The 10,985-nt window shown below is 41.0% G+C and overlaps 1 protein-coding gene across 4 annotated transcripts in view; it reads left to right on the forward strand.

Annotated features, from left to right (window-relative positions):
* Positions 1-3,934, forward strand: part of HERC3 (HECT and RLD domain containing E3 ubiquitin protein ligase 3) — an 88,284-nt gene extending 84,350 nt beyond the window's left edge. For 2 of the 4 annotated variants that reach the window (XM_015566858.1, XM_015566860.1), the window contains exons 23-25: positions 122-305; positions 507-609; positions 2,190-3,934. In XM_015566858.1, the coding sequence (XP_015422344.1) occupies positions 122-305; positions 507-609; positions 2,190-2,398 (496 nt within the window). In that variant the 3' untranslated portion in view covers positions 2,399-3,934. The remainder of the gene's footprint in view (positions 1-121; positions 306-506; positions 610-2,189) is intronic. The other 2 variants (XM_015566859.1, XM_006768180.2) reach the window with 1 other exon arrangement.
* Positions 3,935-10,985: the final 7,051 nt, after the last annotated feature.

Genomic DNA, 10,985 nt, shown 5'->3' on the forward strand with positions numbered 1-10,985 from the left:
TGGTATGAGAATTTAATGAAATTCCATTTTCATCACTCTCCACCTCAGTGTAAAAGGGGAACTGGATAAATTCTACAAGACTTTGGGCTAAACAGGTGCTATTTCTTTGGTTTTCTGGCAGGCAGGAATTTGTGGATGCTTACGTGAATTACATCTTCCAAATCTCAGTTCATGAGTGGTACACAGCGTTTTCCAGTGGCTTCCTCAAGGTGTGTGGTGGCAAAGTGCTGGAGCTCTTCCAGCCCTCAGAACTGAGAGCCATGATGGTGGGGAACAGCAGCTACAACTGGGAGGAACTGGAAGAGGTGAGCGTATGTTTCCCTCCAAGGAAGCAGCATGGCCTGGGGAGGTGTGCCCAGAGCCCGGTCTTCCACATGTAGGGTTCGGACGACTCTCCTGCATCTTAGAGGCCATTTCTTACTCCTAAATGCAAGTGGTATATACAGCGTCCACCATAATCTTCTAATCTATAAGATACATTTTTTCCTTTTTGTCTTTTGGGGCAGACTGCCATCTACAAGGGAGATTACTCAGCCACACATCCCACTGTGAAACTATTTTGGGAAACATTTCATGAGTTTCCACTGGAAAAGAAGAAGAAGTTTCTCTGTAAGTATCAGGATTCTCAATATGGTATTCGTTAGATACTAGTTTTGGATGTGGTGTAGGATATACTCCACAAGTGAAATTCTAACTCTTTTAAGTGGTAAACAGTTAATAAATGTTTATTCTTTTGTCTTGATATCTCAGGCACAACATATTAATTCCTAGTTGTTGCTCTAAAAACACTTTTCTTGTGTTAGTGATTCCTTTAAGTATGTTGATGAAATCTAATTGTTTGGATTAATTTGCCTTATCTGTCTAGCCTTTTTTTTTTTACATTTCAAAGCAAATTTATTATTAACCAATTCCTTTCATGTCTGTTACCCACCAAAATGTAAGCTAGTAAAAAAGGAACAAAACAATTTACAAACAAAACTTGCTCTAAAAAATGAATTATTGGGAGGCACAGGAAAAGAAACTGTCAAGGTAACAGAAACCAATATTTTCTTTCACATTTGGCATGCACGCAATTCGTTCTATGGTTGGGAAGAGGCTTGCTGCTAGATCGCAGTAGCAAAGGTTAAAGAAGGATAAACAATAATGTTATGTTTCTGGCTCAGTAGTTTATACGTTTTCCCAGAAACAAATAAAAGGTGCAAGATCATCTAAGATACAGATGCACAAAGTATTTGTTTCCACACATAATCTGATACATTTTAAAATCAATGCTTCAGACATGAAACACATACAAAATACTTAAATATACTAAACATTATTATTTGCTATTCTAGTTTTACAGCTATTCCATATTCTTTCAAGTTTCAAAGAATTATAAACTTAGCAACAGTGACATAAAAACCTGTGACACCCGCAGAGTCTTTTTTTTAAAATTTTTATTACAAAGGGTATTACATATGTGTGCATTTTTCCCCCTGCCCTGTCTAGCCTTTTGAAAATACTACAAAGTGTCTATTGCCTGTGTAACTTGGGGGGTGTGATTTATATTTAGCTTTATAATCGTGGTATCATTCACATACCATACAATTCTCCCATTTAAAGCATACAATTCAGTGGTTCTTTAGTATATTCACTGGGTTGTGAGACTAACAATTTTAGAACATGTTCATCACTGCAAGAAGAAACGCCATCCTCATTAGCAACCACTCCCCATGTCCCCTCCCCCCCCGCCCCCCACCCTCACCAATCTGCTTTCCATCTATGGATCTGCCAATTCGGGACATCTCATGTAAATGGAATATAATAGATGATCCTCTCTGACTACCTGGCTGACATTAGAGAAGAGTAATACATTTGTAAAGGAACATGAACTCTAGTTAATATGAACAAACTTAGCCTTTTAAAAATAGTTGAAATCTTTGTGTCAATGTATAATCAAGGTCAGAAATTAGCCAGTGAGTAGCATAGAATTCTTACTCGTAGAAAACCAAAAAAGCGGGTTTGAAATAGTCTCTTTCACTTTATATGAATGAGCATTTATTAATATTAATGATATGCACGTTGGCACATAAAAGTAGTACTTCTCACACGAGCCACAGGGTGTCATGCTTTCCTCTCTGTTCCTGGGAGGACTGCTGAGCGCTGCTCCCTGTTGGCAGAGCTAGTAATGCCATTCCCTTTCTCCCCAGTGTTCCTGACAGGCAGCGACCGGATCCCCATCTACGGCATGGCCAGCCTGCAGATGGTCATCCAGTCCACAGCCAGCGGGGAGGAGTACTTGCCGGTGGCCCACACTTGCTATAACCTTCTCGACCTCCCCAAGTACAGCAGCAAAGAGATCCTGAGTGCACGGCTGACCCAGGCCTTGGACAACTACGAGGGCTTTAGTTTGGCCTGAGGTCCCCCGCTTGCCCCAGGTTCCCCTTCCTTCCTCAGTGTCCACATTGAGGCCTATACAGAAAATCATGGGGAGTGAGTTCTATTTTTTTATTGCATAAGTGTGTTGGGACTTTTGAATCCTCAACCTGGTTGATGTGTTTCTGGGGTTGTATATAGTAAGCAACCTTCTGGAAAAATCAGGGGTTGGAGATGGGGTGAAAAATTGGCTCTTGTTTAAGAGGTGTTTTTGTTTTTAAATCAGATTACTGAGTGCTCCTTGCACTTGTGAATGTGTTGCACTCTGCTGGATAAAATGGCAGCGATTCTTAAATTCTCATTTCCCAAATGTCTCTCAGCCCTGATCTTTCCTTACAGTGCTTCCTCTTCCTTCTCTGAACTCCTCATTCCTTTGCACAAAGGATTTTGACTGATCTGTCCTTCCTTACCTGCGCATGCAGACTGTCTCCTTGCCCTGGGCAATAGGGCTTGTTGTAGCCCTATTCTAAGGACTAGGAGGAAAGGACTACTTCAGAAATTCCCAATTCCAACTAACTAAATCTGGGTCCATTACTTGGCTGAACTCTCTTGAGAATTTAAGGGAGCCTTTATGAACACATTTTGCTTAAAAAAAAAAAAGAAAAGAAAAGATCTTGAGGGATTAGCAATCTCATGGCTCTCCCTGTTCCTGGGCCTCCTTAACGATGGGCAGAGCAGCTTAGAGTGGCAACTGAGCTTAATTTGTTTTGTTGCTCAGCCAAGTTTCTTTTGACAGTAAAGTGAGGTGGTAAGGCCCAACCCCTTCCCTTAGCTCGCTTTTGGAGGAAGTTGCATTAAATTTTTTTAGAGTATCTTCTCCAAGAAAAGTAAAAATAATGAATTTCTTGTTCTATCCTCTACCACTATTTCCTCCCTCCCGTCTTTTTCCGTTCCCTACCATTTCCCTACCTACTTTACTTTTCTGTCACTTCATCCCATTCTTTGTTACCCGACTTAATGCTCCCTTCCTCTCCTCTCCTAATGGATGCATGCAGTCTATTTTTTTATTCCTATTTAAATTGCAAAATTTCTACTCAATTTTTTTTCCTCTTTAATTGCTAAGACTTAAGGATGTTCTTTATTATGGAACTTTCGTTTATTCCGTTTGAAATGTTTGTTTACAGTGGGATTGGGGGGATGATTGTGTTTAAAGCAAATACATGTACTCAAAAATAATGACATGTTCAGCCTTCTTCAGTGTGGGATAGGAAAGTTCTACATGGTCAAAGAACCCATGTGAACCTAATTTTAAATTCCTAGTCACCAGAGAAAGACTTATTTATATAAAATGAAGTATTTATGAACCTTGATATAGCATCAAATCTCAATGAAGGATTGTAGATTTTTGATTTTGTTTTTCTGTTTTTAAAATGTATTCCAATTGCTAAATTGGTAGTTTTTCAGTCTTTATAATACAAGGTTAAAAAGAAGATATACTGTTAAATGAAATGTTTATTTTCTATGTGTGTGCATATAGTTCAATATTATGCAATAAATTTGGTGTTTTAACTTAAAACTATTTTGTATTGTACTTGCAGAATGGGTAGCTTGCTTTCAGTAGAATAAGTCATCTACCCAAGTGATCTAATAGCAGGTGCCAGAGAAATGGAGAAGAAAGCAGGGCTGGGGCCAGGGTGGGGGAGCAGAGGACACTGAGGGCGAATGGCATTTCTGAAGGTTGTGAGGGATGAAAGCTATCCCCATGGAGGGGAAGGCCTGTGCAAAGGCGCGAACACCAGGCCATATCTAGGGAAGCACAGGAATAATGTGAAGAAGGCATCAGAGGAAACAGGAAAATAATGGTAAGTAAAACTGGGGAGAAAGAAAGTATGTTTGGGGTCAAGAAACAGGGCTAAACATTGGAACGTTAGTTGACAGTAAAGTAGGATTTGTTGCACTGTTCAGAACCCTGGGGTGGGGTTGGAGGCAGGAACCTGACTTGAGCTTGATGTGGAAAGGTACAATTAGGAACTGGAGTGGGAAGAGCAGAACAGAAAGACAGCAACTGAGAGCAGTGCCAGTGGTGGTTGCAGTGCAAACAAAAGAAATGGCAGGACAGGAGCCTTAACCCCTTCCCCAACAATTTTTTTGTTAAAAACGTTTCTTTTTCAGACTAATTTTTTTATTTTGGTTCTATATAGTATTTTTGATGCTGGTTATGAAAACAGTTTGTAATTATTTTTTCTTCCCATTTTTGTGGTTAAGAATAGTATTTCCTCAGAAAGTTTCTAGATGAAATTATTTAGAATGGTACGTATGTAGCTGGTTTTTGAAGGTAAAGTTTTAGACGAGTATACTCGTCGACGACTGAAAAAAGAACATTTTGTGAAAACATGTATACACGTTTCTGCCGGGGAAGGGGTTAAAGGAAGGAGAAATTAAAGGGGAATCAGTGACTTGTTCATCTAATGATTGATGCTTATTTGCCCACCTAATATGCACCAAGAGAGTTAGAAATGTGGCAAAAAAAAAAAAAAAAAGGATTTCGGCCGTATCCGGTTTGGCTCAGTGGATAGAATGTCGGCCTGCGGACTGAAAGATTCCAGGTTCGATTCCGGTCAAGGGCATGTACCTTGGTTGCGGGCACATCTCCAGTGGGGAGTGTGCAGGAGGCAGCTGATCGATGTTTCTCTCTCATCGATGTTTCTAACTCTCTCCCTTCCTCTCTGTAAAAAATCAATAAAATATAGTTTTTAAAAAAAGGATTTCGGTAGGTTTAGATTTTAAAAACAATTATGTTGTATCATTTTGCCAGGTTTAATAGATGGTCAAGAGAGTAGTAGGTTCTCATTATTAAAACCCATTCAACAAACATTTAATAGTATAAGTAAATGCTAATTTTGAGGGGCACAAAAAGCCTGATACATTTAATTTTGAATGAAATTAGCCAAGTTATTTTAAGTTTCTGAGCTTTGGCATCCTCAAACATGAAGTAGGGATTGGACCAGATAATTTCTAAGGTCCCTTTGAGCTCTAAAATTACAACCCTGAGAACAGTGCCTGCTCATAGCGATGCCCAATAAATAATTCGAAACATCTGTGGCATGAATGACGTTCTGTGCTGCTTCTAAAACACGATTTTTCTGGGATATTTTCTCTTTTCCCTTCATCATTTACTGTTTTAGAAGACTCTTCGGATAGGCATATCTAAATTTACCTACCTACCTTCCTTCCCTCCTCTGCAAACCTTTGGATGTTTCTTCACTGTTTCTGTCATCTACTAATTTAACCCTTTTCGGTCCAACCTCGAGGCTGACTCGACAGACCAGGCGCTAGGAGCAGGTCCAACTTCTAGCAATAAAAACATTAAAAAGTTCATTCAGTCCCATCAATTAATTTGAACCAGACTGTTTGAATTCCAAAAAATAACATTGGACCGCAAAGGGTTAATGAAACTGCTTGGCAACTGAAAGTGTAACCTAGGCACTTTAGCAAATTCTGAAATCCATCTACTCCACATGAAAGCCTTTTCATGACATACTGCTTCTCTATTAATAATCCTGGAGATACAGGGTTGGAAAACCATAGCCCATACGCTAGAATGGGTCTAACATTATTTAAAGCAGAGGTCCTCGAACTTTTTAAACGGGGCCAGTTCACTGTCCCTCAGACATTCCACACACACGCACTGCGGGCCCGGGACGAGTCAGCTGCTAAGAAGGACAAGCAGTGGCGGCAAAAACACCTGGCCGGCCGGATAAATGTTTTCGGTGGGCCGCATGTGGCCCGCGGGCCGTAGTTTGAAGACCCCTGATTTAAAGGTTGACCATTTTTTAAAAAAGGAAGGATAGGGGCAGGGGCAGGCTGAAAGGAGTATGGGGGGTGGGGGTGGGGAGACACACATATGTAATAGTCCCAACAATGAAGAATCATTAAAATAAATACATAAAAATAAAAAGGAAGGATATGTGACAGTGCCCGTATGGCCTACAAAGCCTAACTTATTAATATCTGGCCCTTCACAGAAAAAATTTGCCAGCCCCTGTGTGACCAGACTTGTAGGAATCACAGTAACAGTGGATAACCTGACTGAAATCTTAGGAGGAACTTGGGTCAGTTTGACACCGAACCAGAGGACACGTGTTTGGGCCTTTCTACCACAAGGGTGAGAAAATCGAGTGTCTTAGAAAGGGATACCAAGGCTCTGAATGTAATAATGGCTGCCACAGTGATGGTGTGCTGTGTGCCAGACACTGTGCCAAGCATTTGCTACGCACCCTCCTGTTTCACTGCCACCATTGCCCTCCTGGCTCTGCCACTTACTAGCTGTGTGGCCTTGGGCAGGTTCCTTAACCTCTCTGTACCTCATTTTCTTCCTGTTTAAACGGGATAGAAATAGTGCTTACCTCATACAGTTAAGAAAATTAGGTGATTTAATTCATGGAAAGCTCGCAGGACAGTGCCTAGCACATAAGTTCTCAGTAACTATAATGAGTACATGAAGAAATGAATGTTTAGAGAAAATAAAGTGTCATGAAATGGTGGGGCCTGCATTTGATCATTATTCTGTAATTGCACCCAGATGCTAGAGATGAGGCTGCTTAGTGACCAGGGGCATCGCAATGTGGCAGGTAACTTCCTTGACCACGCATCTGCCAAGACATTGCGGTGTAGGAGATAATGACTCCACCCACCCCCACCCAAAACCCACAAGTGGCTGTTCATGAACAAAAACAGCTCTGGGTGAGCTCTGGAGTCTACTTAAACTTCAGCAACATGGGAACAAAACAAAATACCTGCCCCGCTCCCCAAATAATCCTACAAAAAAGGGAAGTAGATGGCTTCATTTTGCCTGCATCATCCAGTTCTCCAAACCAGCATTGCTCCGAGCCCAGCTAGAATGAGGTCCCCTCATGTCTGGCAAAGCTGAGACATGATTAGGAACAAGGAAGAAGCAACGGGCAATCGGAAGCAGGCACACCGTGGGACGATCACGGTTCCCCATGACCTGCTCTGCAGACAAATCCAGCAGCTCTCACCACTGGCAAAACCAACAGCATAGCTGCTGTGGACTCCGCAGATCTCACCAGTTTTCACCCCACGGCTATTTGTGTCCACGGACATTAACCACTGAGTCTCTACTTGTTCCCTTCCTACCTCAGCCCCCTCTGGCTCTTGCTGGATATCAGGGACTGCACTGACAGTCAGTCCAGACTTCTGCAGCTATGCATGTGTTAGAAGATACCAGCCTAGATTCCCACGCCGACCCCCACTGCCAGGCATGCCCTTCGGGCTATCCCTCAGCTATGTACTGCATGCTACCAACCTCACACCTGTTACTGGCCTCCATCGCACACACCCAGGGGGAGACGGTGTAGCAATAGGAGAGCACGGCAACAGCCAGGGCCCTGTACCTGCTTTTGGACCGAGATCAGGCTCTGTCTTCTATCACTGGCCTGTAGCATTGTACTTACCTACAGTTAGTCCTTCCCGCACACCCCTGGCCCGATCCCCATTACCAGCCCCAACTTACAAGTGCCTGTGGCCAGACCCAGCAGCCATGGTGGTGCACACCAACTGCCAGATCCCCTGCAGCTGCCAGGTACCCACAGTTGGCCTTAGTCCTGCACTGCTGTCCACTATATGTGTCTCTGCCACTGGATCCTGCTACATAGGCACCTGTAACCGGCCCCCACAGCTGAGTGTGTGCACATCACTGGCTCTGGTCATTCTCACCAACCCCCATTCTGGTCCCTAGCTGCTGGGCCTGGAAGTGCTGCTAAGGACCCCAACAGCTAGGACTCCCCACAGTGCTCGCCAAGGATCAAACAATTGACGTTGTAAACTTCAGCAACCTGAACCAGAGATGACATCCCTCCCACCCTGGTCCTGGCCCCATTGCTACCATACGTTCCTTCACTTGGTACCCTTCACCACTGGATTCGGGGTCACAGCCCCTACCCCCAGGGTGAAAGTCTTCACTTACCAAAGTCAGTTCATTGAGTCTGGTAGAGGTGACTCCTTCAAATGCACAGACACACACGTGTACAGGAATCGTGAAGAATCAGGGAAACATTCCCACCCACGGAATAGAGTAAATCTCCAGGACTTGGCGCCAAAGAAATGGAGATCCAGGAATTGTCTGACAATAATTCTTCTAAAGATGATCAGAGAACTAGTAGAGAACACAAACAATTTAATGATACCTGGAAAGTAATACAAGAACAAAATGAGATGTACAACAAAAAAATAAAACACAAAGGAGATGCAAACATTGGAGCTAAAGAATACAATGACTGACCCGGCCCATGTGCCTCAGTGGTTGAGCATTGACCCATGAACCAGGAGGTCATGGTTTGATTCCTGGTCAGAGCACATGCCCCGGTTGCAGGCTTGATCGCAGGTGGGGGCGTGCAGGAGGCAGCTGATCAATAATTCTCATCATTAATGTTTCTCCCTCTTCCTCTCTAAAATTAATAAAAATATATCTTAAAAATAAAATAAAAATTAAAAACCTCTAGTTTGTGTTAAAAAGAATACAATGACTGAAGAATTCAATGGAGAGTTTCACCACCAGACTTGAACAAGCAAAAGAATCAGTGAGCTTGAAGATAGATCTCTTGAAATTATCCACTGGGAGTGAGAAAAAATGAAAAGGAATAAAAAAGACCAACAGGACTTATGGGACACCATTAAGAGAAACAATGTGTAGATCATTGAAGTCACAGAGAAGAAAGGAGAAAGGGATAGAAAGCTTATCTAAATAAATAATGGCTGAGGACTTTCTCAAACCTGGGAGAGATTTGGACATCCACGTTTTTGAAAATAAAAGGCACTCCAACATTTCAATCATGATTTTCTCGAAAACATAATAAACTTGTCTAAAATAGAAGCAGAATTTTAAAACAGCAAGAGGGAAAGAAATACGTTATACAAAGGTACCCACATAAGGCTGTGAGCAGATTTTCCAGCTGACACCTTGCAGGCCAGGAGAAAATGAAATGACACCACCAAGAACTAAGAGAAAATAAACCTTGCCAGCCAAGTATACTTTACCCAGCAAAGTTGTTCTTCAGAAATGAAGGTGAGCTAGGCTTTCCTGACCAAAAGTTGAGAGCTCATCACTACCAGACTTGACTTACAAGAAATGATGAAAGGAGTCCTTCAAGCTGAAATGGAAGGATGCAATTTAGTAATGTGAAAACACACAATACATTGGTTAAGGTAAGTATATAGTCAGATTTAGAATACTCTAATACTATGATATGGGATGTGTTAATCATTTAACTCCAGTACAGAGGTTAAAGGGCAAAAGTATTGAAGATAGCTATAGCTACACAAATTTATTAAAGCACACACAATATAAAATATGTAGAATGGGACATCAAAAAGAAAAAGGAGGAGTAAAAGGGTAGAGTTTTTGTATGTGATCAAAGTTAAACTGTTATCAGCATCAAATAGACTGTTCTAGCTATGAAATATTTTTTAAGCCTCATGGAAAGCATTAAGCAAAAATCTACAGTAGGGTTATAAAAGATAAAAGAATCAAAGCATATCAATATGGAAAATCAATTCACAAAGCAAGGCAGCAAGAGAGGAACAAAGGAACAAAGAAACTACAAAATAGAGAGGAAACAATAAGGTGGCATTAGAAATCTTTACCTATCAATAATTAAACGTAAATGGATTGAATTCTCAAAAGACATATAGTAACTGGATGGTTTTAAAAAAAATCAACTATATGCTTCCTACAAGAGAGTCCATTTTAAGAATACACATGGGCTGAAAGTGAAAGGATGGAAAAAGATACTCTGCAAGTGAAAACTAAAGAGAGATATAACGGTCAGACAAAAGACACGTTAGCCAAGCATGTCAAACTTGCGGCCCATGGGCTACATGTGGCCCACAACGAGTATTTTTTGCAGCCCAGCCAGTATAACGGTATGTAAGAAATGTTTTAGTAAAAATTTTGTAACTTAATTTTTACAATATTCTGTTATACATAATTATTAATAACGAACTACAATGTTTGCTAATGACTGACTGATTACTATAATATTGTTGCATTCATTTCCCTTTCATGCCTTATGCACAGGAGCACCATTTCTCTCCACTAATACCAGCAGCGAATATTTTAGCAGCGATTGCCACATCATTAGTCTTAGACTGACTTGTTTGGTGTGTGCAACAGGAAATATTTCGCTTTTGGAGAACAAGAAAAATAGGTTTATTTGCGTTACGCTTATTAATTTGTGCAGTTATTCAGTGTCTGGTAAGTTAATGTTTAAGAAAAAAATTAACTTTTATTAAAATGTTCTATTTTATGTTAACGATTACTCATTTATTTCAGCTCTTTGCATTCAGAGTGTCTCTATCGAAATAAACCTACATTTCTATGAAAACTAAAGCTTTTGGTTTTTTGCTCCCATATAAACTTCAAACTTGTTTATTTGGCCCGTGTTAGCCTTTGAGTTTGACATGCTTGCTTTAAGTCAAAACAGTAATGAGATTAAGAAGGTTATTTTGTAATGACAAATAGGTCAGTTCATCAAGAAGATTAACAAAATGTAAATATACAAGCACCTAACCTTGTAGCACCTAAATACAGGGTGTCCCCCCAAAAATGTATA

The sequence above is a fragment of the Myotis davidii genome, unplaced genomic scaffold, assembly GCF_000327345.1.
Source record: "Myotis davidii unplaced genomic scaffold, ASM32734v1 scaffold963, whole genome shotgun sequence".
Lineage (NCBI taxonomy): Eukaryota > Metazoa > Chordata > Mammalia > Chiroptera > Vespertilionidae > Myotis > Myotis davidii.